Source organism: Watersipora subatra, chromosome 7 (genome assembly GCF_963576615.1).
Source record: "Watersipora subatra chromosome 7, tzWatSuba1.1, whole genome shotgun sequence".
Lineage (NCBI taxonomy): Eukaryota > Metazoa > Bryozoa > Gymnolaemata > Cheilostomatida > Watersiporidae > Watersipora > Watersipora subatra.
This window is the reverse complement of record NC_088714.1, coordinates 34,091,329-34,111,862: the sequence shown is the minus strand read 5'-3', so window position 1 is coordinate 34,111,862 and position 20,534 is coordinate 34,091,329. Positions and strand designations below refer to the sequence as shown.

At 37.5% G+C, this 20,534-nt stretch overlaps 1 protein-coding gene across 1 annotated transcript in view; it reads left to right on the top strand.

The window, feature by feature from the left end:
* LOC137400696 (nesprin-1-like) overlaps nt 1–20,534 on the top strand; it is a 73,789-nt gene that overhangs the window by 21,568 nt on the left and 31,687 nt on the right. The window contains exons 20-38 of the mRNA XM_068087028.1: nt 538–726; nt 2,108–2,425; nt 2,524–2,662; nt 3,072–3,244; nt 3,411–3,556; nt 6,049–6,232; nt 6,461–6,805; nt 7,735–7,868; nt 8,731–8,923; nt 9,185–9,336; nt 9,420–9,540; nt 10,569–10,725; nt 11,764–11,933; nt 13,243–13,548; nt 14,078–14,197; nt 14,781–14,951; nt 18,992–19,131; nt 19,391–19,429; nt 19,604–19,638. Of these exons, the coding sequence (XP_067943129.1) occupies nt 538–726; nt 2,108–2,425; nt 2,524–2,662; nt 3,072–3,244; nt 3,411–3,556; nt 6,049–6,232; nt 6,461–6,805; nt 7,735–7,868; nt 8,731–8,923; nt 9,185–9,336; nt 9,420–9,540; nt 10,569–10,725; nt 11,764–11,933; nt 13,243–13,548; nt 14,078–14,197; nt 14,781–14,951; nt 18,992–19,131; nt 19,391–19,429; nt 19,604–19,638 (3,232 nt within the window). The remainder of the gene's footprint in view (nt 1–537; nt 727–2,107; nt 2,426–2,523; nt 2,663–3,071; nt 3,245–3,410; nt 3,557–6,048; nt 6,233–6,460; nt 6,806–7,734; nt 7,869–8,730; nt 8,924–9,184; nt 9,337–9,419; nt 9,541–10,568; nt 10,726–11,763; nt 11,934–13,242; nt 13,549–14,077; nt 14,198–14,780; nt 14,952–18,991; nt 19,132–19,390; nt 19,430–19,603; nt 19,639–20,534) is intronic.

Genomic DNA, 20,534 nt, shown 5'->3' with positions numbered 1-20,534 from the left:
ATTGCTGACAAATTACAGCAATACTGATTATGTCATGTTAAAGTAAAAATCTACGCGTAGAATTAAAGGTCCGACTTTTATAATGGTTTTACAATACAACCTTCAATTTTTAAGAGTAATTTTTCACCTCAAGTGTCGTCCTATCTACCAAATTATAGGGTAGATCTTTTAAATATGCCTTTGTCATGTTACAAGTAGGTGTCATACTATTCTTTGTCATGTTACAAGTAGACGTCATACCATCCTTTGTCATGTTACAAGTAGGCATCATACCATCATTTGTCATGTTACAAGTAGGCGTCATGCCATCCTTTGTCATGTTACAAATAGGCATCATACCATCATTTGCCATGTTACAAGTAGGCGTCATACCATCCTTTGTCATGTTACAAGTAGGTGTCATACCATCCTTTGGAATTTAAGTTGTCATCTAAACTCATAGTGTAATGGAAAACTATATTAGAGATTAGTAAAATATTATCACAAATATACAGTCTGTCGCTATGTATGTACTGGGAGAACCTGTCATATATGCAGGACTCCATTGATGGAAGCTCTCAGCAGTTGAACAAGAAAGAAAAAACTTGTGTGAGAGTTGCTGAGAACTGGTCAGAGTTCCAGGATGCTATAGGACAATGTGGCGCTCATCAGACATACTGCCAGGGTGAGCTCGACTCTGTAGATCAGCTAGGAGTGCCCCTAGAGGTGCGCGCTGAGAGGTACCAGGTATGTAGCTTTCAAAGTTACTTCGTCTAGTCTTATTTCTTTACTGGTGTTGAATAGAGTATAATAATCCCTCACTACTAGTGTTGAATAGAGTACAGTAATCCCTTACTACTAGTGTTGATTAGAGTACAGTAATCCCTCACTACTAGTGTTGAATAGAGTACAGTAATCCCTCACTACTAGTGTTGAATAGAGTACAGTAATCCCTTACTACTAGTGTTGAATAGAGTACAGTAATCCCTCACTACTAGTGTTGAATAGAGTACAGTAATCCCTCAGTACTAGTGTTGAATAGTGTACAGTAATCCCTCACTACTAGTGTTGAATAGAGTACAGTAATCCCTTACTACTAGTGTTGAATAGAGTACAGTAATCCCGTACTACTAGTGTTGATTAGAGTACAGTAATCCCTCACTACTAGTGTTGAATAGTGTACAGTAATCCCTTACTACTATTGTTGAATAGAGTACAGTAATCCTTCACTACTAGTGTTGAATAGAGTACAGTAATCCCTCACTACTAGTGTTGAATAGTGTACAGTAATCCCTCACTACTAGTGTTGAATAGTGTACAGTAATCCCTTATTACTAGTGTTGAATAGAGTACAGTAATCCCTCACTACTAGTGTTGAATAGAGTACAGTAATCCCTCACTACTAGTGTTGAATAGTGTACAGTAATCCCTCACTACTAGTGTTGATTAGAGTACAGTAATCCCTCACTACTATGGTTGATTAGAGTACAGTAATCCTTTACTACTAGTGTTGAATAATGTACAGTAATCCCTCACTACTAGTGTTGATTAGAGTACAGTAATCCCATACTACTAGTGTTGAATAGAGTACAGTAATCTTTCACTGTTTTGCGGTACAGCTTTAGCGGCTTCAGTACTTCTCTGGTTAAAACGTTTTTGTTCAAAATTAAAGAAAGAAATAATAGTAAGCTAAAATACACAAACCGCAGTCATACTCTGGTCTAGTGAGATCCCTCCGTCAGCATATCTGTTATGTCAGTCCTCATGGTTCACCGTTTTTCTGTTACGTTTTGTGAAGTGTAAAAGTGTAAAGTGCTTGTGAAACCCTTTGTCATGCCTCTTACCTGCACTCGATACTCAAAATCATCTAATAAACATAAGTGCTTATGATTAATGAAAAAGTGAGTTTAATTTAGTATAAAAAAGGCCAGGCCAGTAGCAAGGGCAATCAATTTGAATTTTACTAATTTTCTTGCTTAACCGGGTGCCGATCAACTACGGCAATGGGATTACTGTATGTCAAGATTTGACACCTGTCCGTAATTTCATGCTACGACTAATCTAGTAACTATTTACATTGATCAGTGTCAAAATATATATCACCTTTTTTCTTTCACTTTTTGAATAGATGATGGAGGCAGCTCTGCAGCAGTACCCTGCTGACAACACTCCAGCCTACCTCGAGAAAAGGCTAACCCAAATATCTGAGCCAGCTGACATGACGGAACGAGTCGCATCTTTGACTGCTGCTCATGTTGATCTACTCGGAAGGCAAGAACAAGGGAAAATCCGGTATGACACGATGCTGCGGAATCGCCGGGAATTTGAAAGTGACTTAAAGGCACTTGTGTCAAGTCTCATGGAGCAGGTGGAAAAACTAGAAGAGAGCTGTCTAACTGAGGGCTGGAGTGTTGAGTCTTCAGATGCTGTCTTACACGCTCTTCAGGTAAGTCACTCGTGCTGTCTAACATCATACGCAGGAAAGTCTGAGAGCTTCTCGAATCATCTGATCATCACAATCATTCCAAGTGCTGCATATTTTAGAGCATAGAGCAAAGGCTAAAAGAAACTGAGGCTGATGTGAATGAGCAAGTCGCGAATGAGAGACGCGCGCATGGCACCCTTGAAGAAGCCATATCACCAGACTTATCTCAGTTGATTAAACGATATGAGAGTCTCCTTGGTGAGTCTCCACAATTCTTTTACCATTGCATCTTGACTGTTCTTCACCTCTTGAAACACAGTCAAGATTTGTGCACAATTTGTACACGATTACACGAGTTGGAAGCTTTCAAACATGCCATATAGATTTCGAAGCCACTTGCTAAACAAATATAAGAATGAGGAAAGCGTGCTACTAGCTGCATTGGTATTTTAAACAATTAACTAAACAGCGTATCCGCTAGCCTAGCAATAGATTTTTAAGCTCAACTTTTTCAAATAATAATTTTGTTTACTTGACATTGAGTTTTTTATTTCATTTTGCAAATTACTGCGCAGTAATTTACAACAAAAGTTAACCAGATTCAAGATTCACTAACAATAAAAAGGAGTAGACAACTTCCCATTGTTGTAATGTTACTGCTACACAGATGAGCTGCAAACCCTCATAGGGGAAGAAAGACAGAAGATGAATGAGACAAGACACACGCGCCAAGAGTTCCATACTACTCTGGTAGATATTGAAGCTTGGCTTAGTAACGCTGTTCAGGCGACCAGCCATCATAAAGACAACACCTCTCCAGCGGTATCTCAGGCTATACAGGCAAGTCATATGTCTCGCTGTCTTAATCAGCTCTATAGTTTTGCCAACGTGTACGCTGCTAATGGCTCCTGCATGTCATTAGATTTTACAGTAAAACACGACCTCAAAGCTGCCAAACAGCCGACAGGGTTTAACAATATGATATCAGTACATGCCTTGTTTATAGACTTGTCAAGAAACTGCACCTGGTGTTGAGCTGCTCATGAAGAAATTAGTCATTTTAGCTGGAATATTGTCTCCCACACTTACTGACTCTGCTAATCAGAGGCTGGCTGTCATTCAGTTAGAACTACAGACAACCCTCGATGAAACGTAAGTTGTTCTGCCTTTAAAAGATCCAAATGATTTGCTTGTTTTCTTCTTATCTGTTCTTCTGATCTTACTAAACCTAGACAGCAGTAACTATGAAGCTGTCTATTTTTTACTTTATACTTAGTGAAAATGTGTAGAGGAAATGACCCTAACATTAGTCAGTGAACTCACTTCGTAGCTACTTTATTTCGCCTCAATTTTTTTCAAAGAAATCCTGTACTTTCTTAGACATGGTGTATATAGTAGTTCATACATATTTTTATGAACCAGCCTGCTGTAACCAACTACTGCCTATGATCCTCTCCCGGATTGTTAATATTATCGTATATGTATGAGCTTGTATTTCTTGGTCTACAGTTGCAAGGTTGATAACCATAAGCACCAAACCGCCTTAGATCTAGTGAGATCAGTTTTAAGATAACTATTGATTTACTATTACATAGGTCCATGACACGCTCAGGGATTTGAGGGGTCCCCAACAGTGATGTCACCTCAAATCTAATCGCATCAAGTTCACTCAAAACTGTACAATCAATAGTTGTAGTTTAGCGCCCTAGTTCAGTTATATCAACTATCAACTGAGGCTCTCTTTATAAAACAACAATTTGTTTTCCATTTAGTTTAAGTTTGGCTGTTTGGATGAGTTTGTTGGTGTCAAGAGGATTGTGCGCTGGATAAGTTGAACCCATATCTAGTACATAACTTCTTCTTAGCATAAACTATACTGCTTGTCTTATAGTATAAATGTCTCTTCCTCCCTTTATTAGTGTTGCTTTTTGAATGTTTCAATTGTTCGTCACTGCTCAGAATTTATACCTGATATTGCTGATTAAGCCCAAAGCATAGAGCTTATAGGAAAAACCTCATGTCAGTATAGTTCGTGACAGCATAGTTAGTGACACTTTAGTTAGTGACAGTATAGTTAGTGACAGTTTAGTTAGTGAAAGTATAGTTAGTGACAGTATAGTTAGGGACAGTATAAATAGTGACAGTATAGTGAGTGAAAGTATGGTTAGTGAAAGTATAGTTAGTGAAAGTATAGTTAGTGACAGTATAGTTAGTGACAGTATAATTAGTGACAGTGTAGTTAGTGACAGTATAGCTAGTGACAGTATAGTTAGTGACAGTATAGTTAGTGACAGTATAAATAGTGACAGTGTAGTTAGTGACAGTATCGTTAGTGAAAGTATGGTTAGTGAAAGTATGGTTAGTGAAAGTATAGTTAGTGAAAGTATAGTTAGTGAAAGTATAGTTAGTGACAGTATAGTTAGTGACAGTATAATTAGTGACAGTATAGTTAGTGACAGTATAGTTAGTGACAGTATAGTTAGTGACAGTATAGTTAGTGAAAGTATAGTTAGCGATAGTGTAGTTAGCGACAGTGTAGTTAGTGACAGTATAATTAGCGACAGTATAATTAGCGACAGTATAATTAGCGACAGTATAATTAGTGACAGTATAGTTAGTGACATTATAGTTAGTGACAGCATAGTTAGTGACAGTATAGTTAGTGACAGTATAGTTAGTGACAGTATTGTTAGTGAAAGTATGGTTAGTGAAAGTATGGTTAGTGAAAGTATGGTTAGTGAAAGTATAGTTAGTGAAAGTATAATTAGTGAAAGTATAGCTAGTGACAGTATAGTTAGTGACAGTATAATTAGTGACAGTGTAGTTAGTGACAGTATAGTTAGTGACAGTATAGTTAGTGACAGTATAGTTAGTGACAGCGGTTTTACCTCGTTATAACTTTTTTAGAAGACAACAGTTGGTCACGTAAGATATTATATTTGTCTCGTTTGGTGAGCATCCAGCCCTAAACTCCTTGATGAGATGTAAAAGATCTTCATTAGAGTGTAGCTGTCATTTGATGTTTGATTTCTCGTAGGATGAACATGTTATCCCTGCGTCTATAGGAGCTTGTCTTACTCTTCTGTTATACAATGTGAAGACAATGTCTGATTTACATGCTCCATTCATCACTTGGTCACCTGTTGTTATCTGAGCGCCTGATTGCTTCAACTCTGAGATATGTAGTCCTGGTTACCTGGGAACTGCCTAGTAACTAGTTCCTAAGTAACCACTAGGTATCCTGTTTCCTAGCTACTTAGTACCTTCTAGTTATCTATGAATTATCTATCTTCTAGTTATTTAGAAACCCCTCCACGCATCTGACCCCCTAGTGATCTAGTAAAATTGTTTCCTAATTTCACGTTTGTCCAATCATCTGGTTGCCGAATTGCTATTCACTTGATTAATAGCTTGTATGTTCACTCTGAGCAGACAAAAAACTGATTCAAGTGTGCGTTCTCCCTAGTGTAGTGTCATTTGAATTTGGTGGGTTCTCTCTAGTGTAGTGTCATTTGAATTTGATGGGTTCTCTCTAGTGTAGTGTCATTTGAATTTGATGGGTTCTCCCTAGTGTAGTGTCATTTGAATTTGGTGGGTTCTCTCTAGTGTAGTGTCATTTGAATTTGGTGGGTTCTCATATGTAGAAAAAAGCAGCTGAGCCTTTCCCTGGAGCACCTAATCGACCTTTCAGCTGCTGTCCACCTGTTTGACTCTGCCGATGAAGCGATAGAAGCTCTTGTCAAAGAGCGTAAGTCAGAGATGGAGTCTATACGAAATATGGCAGCTTCTGACTTGCAGTCTTGTCAGCAACGATTGAACAAAGCTCTGGTAGGTTATGCAGTCTTGGAGATTGTTAAACATTCACCATAGTTGTAGGAAAAATAAGAAAAGTTGGAATTTGGTGCTGAAAAGTTGTTGCAGGCTGTGTTAAACTAGTTATTACTAATCTTTGCTAAACTAACAATGCATCTTTTCAGAGGCATTTGCCAGGCACCTTTACATGTTTCAGTACAAATATACACATTTGAGTTTTGGGCACACTTTTTTACTTGTTAGGCCATACGAGACGTACTGGGAGTTGATGCAGGGGAAGTTGAGGCTCTGGAAAAGACTCTGCCTCGTGTTACGGACTTACTTTCCGACCCTGAGAGGAAGCAAGCGTATCGAGACAGGTGCAGGGCAGTGGCTAACCTAACATGGCCAGCACTTGTAGATGAATCTGATCGGTTGATTTCTGAGATGACGAGTTCGGTGGAGTCTTGGACGCAATTAACTGACACCACGGAACTACTGGGCAATGAACTTGACCGTATATCGCAGGACCTTGGTCACCTGACTTCCTCAAATCTGCCTTCGCTGCCGCTTGAGCGCCTCCAGCATGACCTCGAGCAGTGCAAGCTGGTTAGTAAAGAGTTGTAGTTCCTTTTTTATTTTAATTATTGGTTTGTTGCCAAATAGTTTTTCGCTAGTTCAGGAGTTGCTCTGTAATTGCTGGTACGATATCAGATTTATTTTCTCTTGCATCTAGTACATGCATGTAGGTAACGCTACTTTCCCTTATGTATGACATGAATTTCATACATCTGTGGTTATTTCTAAAAGATTAAAAATTAATTATCTCATTCTAATAAGAACAGACTCATTTAAATATAAACATTTACAATATTTATTATTAAAAATATAAACTGCAGATGATTATAACTGTGTGAAAATCAAAATAAGTTTTTATCATTGTCAGACATAATCTTATGCGGTATATGTTAGTTTGATTGGTTGTTAACATAAATGACTCTCCATTTTTAATGGGGTTGTTATAAGTGGAATTAAATTAAGCCATTTCAGGTTTTTGTGTTTTTGTATTATGAATACAGATTGTAGACAACGTGCATATTTTGCTGCAGTTCAGTTAGTGTCAGGCATGTGCTATCAGTGCCAGAAAGTGCAGGCTTAGTCTCAGTTTTTCTGTTAGTTATTTGGATTTGATAGTGAAGACTGAAGGTGTGTGTGTGTGTGGATAGATAATCACTCATTTAATAATATTGTCAAACTTCTGTTTTCACATGTGACTTCAAGTTACTATTAAAATCAACGATTCTAATTAGACTGCTGCCTTTTCTCTAATTAAAATAGGTTGAAAAAGGGAGTCACACTACCATTGGCATTATCTGATTAAATTTTTACTATCTGTCACTATTGACAATTTTTTGAATATCGTTAGTATTGTTTGTTATTAATCTTATTATTACTCATTTAATTATTACTATCTTTATTGTTATCTCTATTATGACATGTTTTATTGTTTGACATCTATACATTTTGGTTTGTTGCAGGCTGGTGAGAAACTCAGAGAAGCGGAAGGGCACCTCCTGGAAGTTGATAACATATATGAAACTCTGGCTGATACACCCGATACTAGTCAGTCAGCATCTTATGCTGACTCGTCCAATCGCCAGCTTCTGCAGAGGTAACTAGCCTGTCTTGACAAACTGTTGTTTTTGCGGAGTTGAACCCCCCCCCCCCGTCGAGCAGGCGAGCAACACAACAGCTTGTCACAAGACGCACTGCACCTGATGCATCAGCTGCACTGAAAGGGAGTTGTTCTCTTCCGTCTATGCAGTATGGCTGCAATGTTATGTCGGTCGCTCCATTGGTAATCATAACGAATTTCGCACAAAAATTTATGTAGAAAAAAATAATATTACAACGTTTAACCAGCCACCAGTCTCTGCGGTAAACGTTAGTAGAACTTGAGAACTTAGGCAACAACAGCGACTGAACATGTCGTTATTTGTGCGCTCAGTCAGTTTTATTTCTATTTTCGTATCAGTTAGTTTTATTTGTTCTTATGGATTTTATTTTCAATTTATTTTATTCACAAGTTCTATTAAAGTTTACAACAGAGACTGGTCTTTGGTTAAACGTTTCAATCATATTTTTTTCTACATAAATTTTTGCGCGAAATCCGTTATGATTACCGATGGTGCGACCGCCATAACATCGCAGCCAAGCCGCATAGACGAAAGAGGACAACTCCCTTTCAGTGCAGCTGATGCATCAGGTGCAGTACGTCTTGTGACAAGCTGTTGTGTTGCTCGCCTGCTCGACGGGGGGGGGGGGGGGTACAACTCTGCAAAAACAACAGTTTGTCAAGACAGGCTAAGAGGTAACCTGCTGTCAGTGTCATTTGACCAATTGATCTAACTGAGCTAACGGATTGAGCTAACGTGCCAAGTTAGCTGGTCCATATAATTTCCTCTTTTATCTCAACCTTCGAACTTTCTGAGTATGTTCAGTATGTAGTAGCCAGAACTGTTGCTTACGTACAGGCTGAAAAGCAAATGCTCAGAGCAGGAAACAGCACTCTTGCTTGCTATTGGTGAACACGGAGTTGTCTACTCAGAACTGGCCACTCAACTTGATTCATTGATTCAGCTTCATAAAGAAGTGGGAGAGACAGTACAGCAGGCAGTCGGTTACTTCAAGGTCAAGTCAGCAAGCAATGCTCTTGATGAAGCGAAGGTCAGCGCGTCACTGCTCGACTGTCACAGTTTTTATATGAATTTGGCAAGCAATGCTGGTGTCTTGGTGATATTAACCTGTGGCTGGTTGTAACATGACCATGTGACTGTTGCAACGCAATACATATGTTCTGATTAGTATGTTTTTCCTTATTGGATGGTTGACTTATGAAGATGATGTATTCAACAGATTTTTGACACCGGAGGCTTGCGGTATCTCTGGTATGTAACAATTTTTTTCAATCTAAAATTATTTCTATAGATGAAAAAGGAGGAGACACTAGATAGAGTTGGTAAACTTGTTAGTCAGAGGGGGCAAATCCCTAGTGACATCGCTTCTCTTCAAGACTCTATCATAGAGACAGCACAGAGACTAGATGAAGAGATCGATACGAGCAAGTCTGAACTACAAGGGTAAGTGACTTCGATCTATATTTTTTATCAATCGCATGTTTGTTGGACTTTCATCAAGTATAGTAATTGATGATTATTTGCAGGACAATCGATAAGTGGGAGGAGCTAACGGATATTCAGCTAACTTTACAAAGATGGATGGGCAGAGCTAGAGGTGCTGTCTGCGATGATATCATGGATATAGCCATAGCTAAGGAACAACAGGTAAGTTCTTGAATATAGTCAAGTACGAGGTGCTGAAAAATGAGAGTGCGACGTTATGTATTATGTAGCGCTTGAAGTTGAGATTTGTTCAGTTGGCTAGGCATCTTGTATATTTTCTCAGAAAGGTTGTTTGGTTTACATTTTATTGATGCTAGTATTATGAATATGGTTGTTTGAAGTGTTAGATATGTCAGTGTGGTGAATTTCTACAGAAAGATGAATATTTGGTAAGTTCAGTTCGGATTTATTTTCATTTTATATTATTTCCTCACATTTGCTCAAACCCAATTGCGAGTTCCACTCTCAATTTTGATTAGAAAAGTTCTAGTTTCTCAACCTGCTATTATGATTCTCCCAATATTTTAGTCTAGAATGTTCTTCACTAACAGTTTATAACTATTGGTAGTAGTGCACGCACTGATAGTAAAATAGTATGCCCGCTGGTAAAGGTTGGTTCACACTATATCACCATATATCGGAGTCGTCTTTTCGGTATTCATCATCGACTATGTGCACCATGAATCGATGGCATCAACGAAGCAATGCGGATATGTCGGGAAAGTTTGCAGCTGCCAAACTTTCCCGATAGTTGGCCAAGTGTCAACGTCAGCCTAAGCATTGTGTGCACCATTTCGGCGATGGTAATTGGCTGTCGCTGATAGCATGATCTAATTATTTCTGTTCATGATAGTAGCTGTGGGACTAGTATTTGATTCGAGCGCGTGGCAATAAAGAAGCTCCTTAGAAAAAAATTAAAAAGAAAAATGAGAACACTACGTAGTGGAGTATTTGCTGATGCAAATGCAGATGGGTCTGTGATAGTGTGAACTATGCTATCACCGACTATCACCATAGTATGGTAATATCAACGCCGAGTTGCAGCGATTTAGTGTGAACCAGCTTATAGAAGATCTATAAAACTGCGCAGCTGCAGGTAAGTTACAGATCGTGAGTGTTGTTCGCTAGTTAGTCTCTCTCAGTGTTGTCTGTTTCATAGTTAGGAGTAACGCGGAATGACTTGTTTTTAGGACCAGTTGGAGAGTGAGCTTGACAAACACTGTCAGTTGCTCACTGCCATGAGCAGCCTCACCCATGACCTCTCCAGTCAAATTACATCTGCAGAAAAGGAGAAGATAACTAGTGATCGTGAGAATATCAAATCGCGCCTCGATTCTCTAACTAATGGTAAATTTGCATCATGCCCTTTGTAACATGTAGCATGATGAGACTTACTGCCAGTATAATCTGAGGGTTGTATGTATTGTGACATAAATGACAAAAATTCATTAACAATTTATACCTATATACTCTTTTATAAAAAAAATTATTGATAGGGATATTTGGTTTTGCCGAGTCATTTTCAAGTAAGGCAGTCTGTTCCTAAATGCAATAACTAAGTACAGGGAAACTCGGCTAACTCGAACTTCACAGGATCGAGAGAAAGTGTTAGAGTTATCAGAGCGTTCAAGTTATGAGAACACTGTCACAAGTGCATGTATTCATCAGTACATATACAAACTCTATATAAATCAAAAGCATAGATTGCTTGTTGCAAGTTAAGGAGCCTCTCATGTAATGTTTTAGCAATTTTCATCAGAAAGTATAAATATTTCCCTATTACTTGAGGTTTGTTTGTTTGTTTGTTTTAGTTGATGTGACTGCCAGGACGTTTTCAGATTAAAATAGGCAAAACTTGATCGCGGTTGTAACACTCAGAAAAAAGACATATTTTTCTTTTGAGCGTTTTAACAACAACCAATTTTGCCGATTTTTCTTTAAGTTTATCCAAAGGCTACCTCGCTTCTCCTTGCTTTCGAAGGGCTATCCCAGAGTGGATGTTTGGTAAAATTTGATTTTTGCAAACCTTTAGAAAAGTTGTTATGAAAATATTTTGCCGATAGTGATAATAATGACGCCTAAGAACTACTAAAAGTTTATGTTTATCTATGGCTTGGAATAAAGTGATATTCTAAAGTGATAACAACCGTCTCGGTAGCCGATGGGCAAAAAACTGTTTGAGTTAACGAAGTTAAGGTCGGGTTATCTAAAGCAATTTATGATTGTGTGGGAGCGGACCAAACAAATCCGTTTGAGTTAACCATGTGTTCAAGCTATCCGAGGGCGAGTTATTCGAGTTTCACTGTATTTATATTACAAGATATACGGTAGCTAAAAAGTCTAGACATATACATTTAGAATTTAATTGTTTTGCATTGTTGACAGCTATACAGCAACGACGAGAAAAGATAGAACTCTTTGACAGAGAAATGGAGAAGTTCCATAAAAGTACACAGCAGGCTGAAGTTTTCATAAAGCAGGCGAGAGAGATGCTATGGAAGGATCTAGATCATATCACTCCTATCAAATGTGCTGAGCTGTCTGAACAATGCCAGGTGAGTGGCAGTTCTATGGAATATGTTATGGTGAGGGACAGGAGTTCACAGTGAGTCGCAGGTGAGTGACAAGAATTTAGAATGAGTCACAGGTGAGTGACATGAGTTGAGACTGATTGACAGGTATTCAGATTGTGAGACATTTATTTTAGATGCTTGCAGAATATGTAGCATTGGAAACAGGAATGATTGGTGGGTGAGTGACTGACATGTGGTCAGAGTGACTGCTCTTCAGCCGTTACGAATGTTTGTTATGATATAAAAGTGTTTGTGGATACGTGGTAGTGAGTGTTCTACGTAATGCTAGTGAGCTACAGATCCATAGCTTGTGGGAAACAAATATTTGGTTGACGATTGTCAGATGCATGGTTGGTAGGGATGAGTTTGTGAATGCAGTATTGTACAAAGTGATTAACCATTATGTGACAGATGTGTCACACACAAGTCATAACTTATACCTGATATATCTATATAATGTACTTATAAAACTCTTGTCGTCCTGTAATCTTGCTTGATATCATTGCTCTGAAGAAATAATGCGAGCTGTGATGAAAGTGCTTCGTAAAAGATTACTACTACATTCAGTTTGCCATACCCACACTCCACCAACTGAATTAATCCAATTGCATTCCAGATTTCTCGAATAATCTTAACCCTAATAGAAACGGTGTGCCATGATGTAGAATAGGTCTCGCATGAAGAAAGAGTTATAAGAGCAGACTGCCAGAGCTCTGCGCAATAAATATGCAATAAATGTGCTATAAATATGCTATAAATATGCTATAAATATGCAATAAATATGCTATAAATATGCAATAAATGTGCTATAAATATGCTATAAATATGCAATAAATATGCAATAAATGTGCAATAAATATGCAATAAATATGCTATGAATATGCAATAAATATGCTATAAATATGCAATAAATATGGCTTATTTAATGTGAAAAAAACAGGCTCATTTCAAGCAATATCAGGCTCAAGCAGCGATATTACAACTTTCATATTCTTTATGAATGCGCCTTCACATTCATTAAAGACAATTGTCCTCATTGATTGTTATCGTGAAAGCCTTGTAGCAATGCGAGTTGAAAATGAAAGAAATTCGGAGCAACGCCGGGCTTAGTGCTAGTAACTAACTGTTAAAGGTATGGCAGGTATGACAGGTATGACGGGTGTCACAGGTGGTTGCTACTGGAGCTAGGTATGTAGGTGAAAGAAAATGATGAGCTAGGAAGCGAACACTCAAAGACATATAACGGTGTTTCTAATGAGCTGCTTTTGAGATGTTGGTTGCATTTTCACAGGAAGTGATCCGTCAGGTTCCAGCTATAGACAGACTTTTGGGAGATCTTATAACCACATCGCTCAAACTCGGTGACGCCTGCACGAATGCTGACACTGTATCTAAGGTCATTGACCTCAAGGATGAGTGGACGAATCTCAAGTGCCAATTGTCACAGCAGGCATCGACTTTGCAAGAAGTGATGAGACTGCAGGAGAGAGTTGCCTCACACCTCGACCATTCTGAGTGGCAAGCGGAGCATGAGAAGAGGAAGGAAGAGCTTGAAGATGTCATGACAGAAACAGACGCAAAGCTACAGACACATGAGGTATCGTACTTCTCTGATGCGACTTGTGTGCTACTTGACCCGATTGGCTAGTTCTTTTGTTGACTTTATGTTTAAGCCATTTTCGATCATTGTATTCTTGTTAGATAAAATAGCTGGTTCTTGGAAGGGTTGCTTGATCGGCAGTAGTCTTTGATGCGTTTGATTGAATTCAGTCATGTCATTCCAGTTAGTGGTCATTATTACATAAGTTGTGTTTTGTAATATATCTAATTTCATATGGATAAGATTTTCAATAAAGACTTTACTAGGTTTGACAATTCATAAGTATACCCGTGTATCTCTATATGAATATACCTACAACACCTATTACAGTTGTTTTCTCAAAATGCATACAGTTCATGCTTTTCATTCTAGTGAAGTATTACTTTTCTCGGTTCAATGTAGCAGTATCTTCCTTAGATTTGCATCTTATAGTGTTTGCAAGCTGTGCATTCAGTAATGCGCTCCTAAGTGTAATAGAATTAGTTATAGAATGAGAGTAAAATTCTCCTGCTGTCTTTGTGTTTAGGCTCTGATTGTGGAAATAGACAAACACCACGGTCTTTTGCGTGACTCTATAACAGCTCAGTCAGCAAACGCTGATCATCTGAATGGAGTACTTCAGGAGGTGGATTTCGTTCATTCTGAGGTAAATTTCTTTTCTTTTTTCGTTATTAACACACTTTGCATATTAAAATTTTTTGTATGTTTCTGTTATCTGATATTAGAGGGTTGTAAACTTGGACATTTTGTATTATGAACCCTACATGCTTTTTTTTACTTCTGCGTCGAAGTTCACTTTTATAATCTGTTATATTATAACAGATTATAAAAGTTTATAAGAGATTATAAAACTTTTATCTCCGGATCTTATATTATAAGATAAAAAACCATTATTTTATATTATAAAAAACCAGTGTGGTCAAGTGTAGTTCAGATTGTAGACTTTTATCTCCGGATCTTATATTATAAGATCCGGAGATAAAAGTCTGCAATCTGAACTACACTTGACCACACTGGTTTTTTACCTCCCACTTTTGCTTGTGGCTAGTAGTAGCTACTAGCAACTGGCTACCATGAAAAGTGAAGCATAAAATAGTTTCACTATGAGTCATCCGCTTACTCGGCCCTTTGAAAATTGTTAAACATGAGTGTTTAGCCGAATAAGTTTATTGTGCGACCACTTCGGTAACTTTGTAAGACTTGAGTCGGCATCTTTAATACTGTTTCAGATGCTTCGACAAGCTCACAGCATCCGTGACTGCTTGAGAGGATATGAAAGCAACGGAGAAAAGTTAGAGACTGTCATGCAGGAAATGAAAGGAGTGCTTGAAACTCTGTCTCAGCTCAACTCTCAGACTCTTTCTCCTTTACAGCTCAGAGAATGGTCAGCTTCAAAGTCGGTGGGTTGTCATTTCTTCTATTCTTTACCTGTTTATGCTACTGTTTGCTCTAAGTCATGTGTTACCTGTTTATGCTACTGTTTGCTCTAAGTCATGTGTTACCTGTTTATGCTACTGTTTGCTCTAAGTCATGTGTTACCTGTTTATGCTACTGTTTGCTCTAAGTCATGTGTCTAAGTCATGAGTTGGATAGTGTGGCTAATAATATAGTTATTTGTTATTTACCTTTTGTCTAGTTCTAGCTCGCTTCAAAATATGCTGTCTTCTGGTGTCATCACACTGGTTGTTAGAAAATATGTATTATTATTGGCCAAGCATTCTCACTTGACTGATTGTGTTGTTAAATTTGAGGACCTAAGTTTAATGAAAATTTGTAACAATTCAATTAAGTTGTAAAACTCAATTAAATTTGTAACCTAGGGATAGGGGTTGGCCCGCCAGGGAAGGATTAGGAACCAGGATAATCTGTGTCAACTCGAGCAGATAAACATGTGGTCTTCTCAAGAAGGCTGACATCTTCATTTGTTGACATATCATTTGGCGCGAAACTAGGTTTTTACATCACATGATGTAAACGAACCAGCATGGCACCTGAATAAAGGATGTAAAATCGTTTTTAAGAATATTTATATTTTGTTCTCTTTCTCTATGAGTTAGACACTTATATAGTTAGTTGGCACAATTTGTTAACATGGAGTGATATAAAAAGGAATACAGGTCACTATTATGTATCATAGAAAATACAAGAGGTTCTTACGGTAAGACCCACCTTGCACCCAGTGTCTTTACTTGAGAGTAAACAGACAGCATCAGTGGTCTCTCAACTGCACCGCTTTTTATTTTATATAGTTTGAATATCTGTTATTTTATAGTTTTCTAATCAATAAGTTGAATAATATTTGTACATTAAATATAAAACATCAACTGATAAAACAGCTGGTTGCTAATTTGCTTTACTAAAACAAGTAGTATATATGTATGGATGTTAGATACTAAAGCAGCCACTATTGTCTGCCATGGTTACTATGATTTTATAAGAAATGCTTTCTACTTTTTAATAAAACTGAAAAGCACATGTGTAAATAAAAAGCTACAGAAATACTCCTTACTCAAGAAACATGCTCTAGAAAATTCCTGTTACCTAAGAAAATTCCTGTTACCTAAGAAAATTCCTGTTACCTAAGAAAATTCCTGTTACCTAAGAAAATTCCTGTTACCTAAGAAAAATTGTCGCTGAAAAAAACAACAACATTAAAAGTAAAGAGAGCAGAAAGTGGAAACGCTTACATTGGCCACGTTATTTAGTTTATCTAATAATTGATTATCATAACAAGTTCTCCAAAACCTTTGAGCTAAGTAGGAGTTCAGTTCTAAGCTAAGAAAGAAGAACTGTCATTTTGAGTTAAAAATGTGAATGCTTTTTTTATTCTATCACAATTATCAAATAAGCTCTGAAATTGCAGAATTATTTTCGTTTTATTCAAATAAACAATACTTCTGTTGCAAACTGTCCTACCACAAAATATAAGCTGTCAAAAACGTGTTTTCAGTTTATGATGTAACATAACTACTCGTAACTTCAAATTAGCTAATAAAGTTATGTAATCACACGATTACAGACAATGATTGGTCAAATCTACTTTCATCTTTTGACTTCTGAAATATGAAAAAAGCACTTGTTTGCTGTTGTCTGTGCAACTATGAGTTGCTCTGTTTTGTCAAAGTTGAATTACCAGGAGCGTTCTGCTTGATAGCTTGGCAGACTTCTGCTGATATTTCTCTACACCTTTACATTCATTTGCTTATGTAGAGCACATTTCTGTTGTTTTATTTGAATAAGTTCCTAGAAGTTTCCATGCAAAATTCCATAGATTTATTTATCTCATTCTTTTTAACTTCAGTTTAATTTTAAGTCAATTTCATAGGCTTTTCGAATTGTGTATCGGTTGTAATGTTATAATATGATAACTCTACTGATGAGGTACTTTGTAGAGCTGTACCAACTTAATAGATGCTACCTTCTCTAGCGATGAAGCAGTAATCCTATAGAGATAGAATTTGTTTTATGTTCCCTAGATGTGTACCAACTTTCTAGATGCAACCCATTCTACTGAATTGCAACTCTATCAATGCTATCTACTCTAGAATTGAACTCATTCTGTAGATGCTACCTAGTCTAGAAATATATCCATTCTATAGAAGCCATTTAATCTAGAGTCTACAAATGCTGTGATCAACTACAGGTTAAAGATGAACTTGCTCAAAATTTTAGTAGATTTTATCAGAAAGTATCGCTATTTGTTCATCATTTGTGATTGTTTTTGGATGTTTGTGGTGATCGGGCTTCCAGAATGTTTCTAGATTTAAATAAACAAAACTTGATCGCAGTTAAAATGCTTAGATCAAATGAAAATGCGATTTTGATGTTTATAATTGCAAAAAAACTGACAGAATAGAGATGTATAACACTGCAACTTCATGTCACTGATATCAGCTATTGTTGCTATAGCTGATATCAGCTATAGCAACAATAGCGACTAGGAAAGTCGTTTCACATGTGTTTTTCTTCTGAGCATTTTAACCGCGATATTAGTTTTGTTGATTTTAATTTTGAAGCATCCTGACAGTCAGATCATCTCAAACATTAAAAACAATTGCAAATAATTGAAATGTATCGATACTTCCGGATACAATCTACAAGAATTTGGAGTAAGTTTATCTTTAAATAGCAGGCCATCCAATCCAGTCAGTAGCTGTTGCTGCCCCCTGATAGGTTACCATCCTTGTCTGCTCGTGTAATTTCAACTTGATTGGTTGGCCTGAGACCCAAACTAGTTTGCGAGCTAAAATCCTTTGCATGCTGATAGAATTTGGATGCTGGGAATGTTACTGTGTATGTCGAGGGGACTGTAAGTCCCTTTGTAGCCATGCGTTTGTCTGCTAACGTTGCTTCTACTTCTTTTACCCTTTCTCCATTATTATTACTAGTTACTAGTTGCTACTCTGTGTATATTGCAAGAGCTCCCGTTGCTATGCTATCTAATCATGGCACCATTTCCTGCCCAGACTCTAGACGGACAGGTAAACCAGTGTACCGTAGTACCCTCAGCCTGCAGTGTTGCTTTCCCTCTCTCCATCTATGCAGCGCGAATTCGCTAGTACTAGGCTAGTTCCATTGACCTCTACAAGTATTTATTAGATACCGCACCTTGACCTAACCATCAGTTCATACGCTAGTTCTTTCTATCAGTACACAAACTTGAAAACATCCTCAACAGTTTGTAGTTTCTGTTATAGTCTGAAGAATGATTGTAATTTGGACTATTTCTAACAACATGCTCTAGCTGCCGTCTAACATTGCTTTTCGAATTTAGCGCTATCTTTTGGATGAAAATTTTTATACTGATTAATAAATGCTCATTTTTGTCTGATTTTGGATAAAAATGCAACCCACACAGCATGGTGCACTCAGAAGGAGCCCAAAATTATATCTGATTTATTTGCCACTAGTTTTCCTTTCTGAGAGTTGCTTCCTCTTGTCATAGACTACCAATGTTTCACCTTTGCTCTTCATTATCTTAATTGCTGAGAATTTTGATTTATGCTTTTTATCGGATTTCTATCTGGATTTTTATCAGCAGAAGTTTGCTGATCGCTCTCCTTGCTAGCATTTCTCTGTAAATTACCTTTTAGTTACAACTCTTGGGAGTTTCCGGTAGCCAACTAGTGTGACTAGATAGTTGGCAACTGAATATTAGCTGTGCTTATCATTTGTTAGTCAACTGTAGGACCACCTTGAAATTAGCTTTGGGACCACCTTGATGTTGACTATTAGACCACCTTATAATTAATCATGAGATGACCTGATGCTAACTAGAAGTTTCACTTTTTAGTTAAATTTTGTTTGTTCATTGACAGTCAGCTAGTCAACCATAGCCATCACCTGAAGTTCAAATACGAACTCACTTATAGAAGCTACATAGTAGTGAACTGTGGCGGTTAACTATGATAACTATCCGCTCGGTATCTGTGGCTTGTAGAAAGCCGAGAGTGACCTTAAGTTCTTAGAGAAACAAGCAGACGAATGTGTTTCTCGACGTTTGAAACTCCTCATCACTGCAGCACGAATAGCGGACAATGGTGTCGCCAAGTATAAAGACTTTGTCACTGACTCCAGCAGGTAAAGGTTTTGTAAATAATTAAAGTCTGGCAGGTAAAGCTCTTGCGCACAGCCTAAATCTAGCTATGTCACTGGCAAAATTGCTTATGCTGCACTGAGTTGAACTCACTTTGGACATTGAGTGTGTATTGATTCATATATTCACTGTGTGGTTTTCTCACATAAGAAATGTATTGTCAATAAAGAGATGACAACTCTCGAGCTTGTCAGTTATGTTTCGCTTACAGCAGAGTGTCAGTCACATATTGTATATTGACAGATTTGCTCTAATGCTTCACGCACTGGCTTCTAGTAAAAGGTTAGTATTAACCTTTGAACTCATCACATCTGCTTTCTGGTTCCGTTTGGTTAATTTATTTGGCTTATATGCTTTGTACTTTAATTACCTACTTGAAGCATGTCTATTTTGTGATTGCTCGGCAACCTAAAGATTATCTGCATCCATTCTTATCATAAGATTTCTATGTTGCAGCTCCCTTGGTGGCACCCTTCGAACTGCAGATGAGAGTGAGTACTAAATATATCAGAAATATTGAGCTAACCTCTTATTTCAATAGAGTGTCGATAGAGAAAATGCTCTTGATATCTGTTTTTTGGGGATTTTCCTGAGAATACTATTGCAGTTAAACAACTATGGACAGTTCTTACTGTTAAAATAAGTGTATCAGAGGTGAATGCTGTCATTTGTGGAAAGGATAACAGGCAGCTGACCTTGACTTAATTTGACAAAAACTACCAAGACAATTTCGGTTTTCCTTAGTCTGCTACGTGCCGACTCATGATTTTGCCACTTCCATGTTCATATACCAGATGCATTTATTTGGTCATATTTAAATGTAAGTTTCGAGACTAGGATCTAATAATGATAAAATTGCGGGAGCTGTGTTGCTGAGTCCGTCACTTGGCTGAGTACTGCTCAAAACTCAGGTCTATCGTGCATACCACTGTCACTACAAGCCATCATATATCACTATTGCAACAATTTGTTGATTAGCTGTTTGATTTTCAAATATTTTCCAAAAAACCATATTTGAATGCTATAAAAACAAAAACCATTAAAATTCATTTCCTGTTGCAGATGACCTAGAAATGTAAAAACACTACAATTTCTATTTTTGTTTTAAGTATCTGCAATGCAACTCATTGAAAAGGAATGACAAATCCAAAGTTAGTTGCAGGAAAATGGGAAGTTGTTAGTTTACGATTTGGAGTAATCTACTGTCATGACTCCTTCAAATAAACACACTCAAACTTTTTTACTTGTTTTGTATGTCTTGAACTTTAATATGACATAACATGGCTGCTGACATGTCTGTAAGCAGTCATACTATGTCCACATGGCTGCTGACACGTCTGTAAGCAGTCATACTATGTCCACGTGGCTGCTGACACGCCTGTAAGCA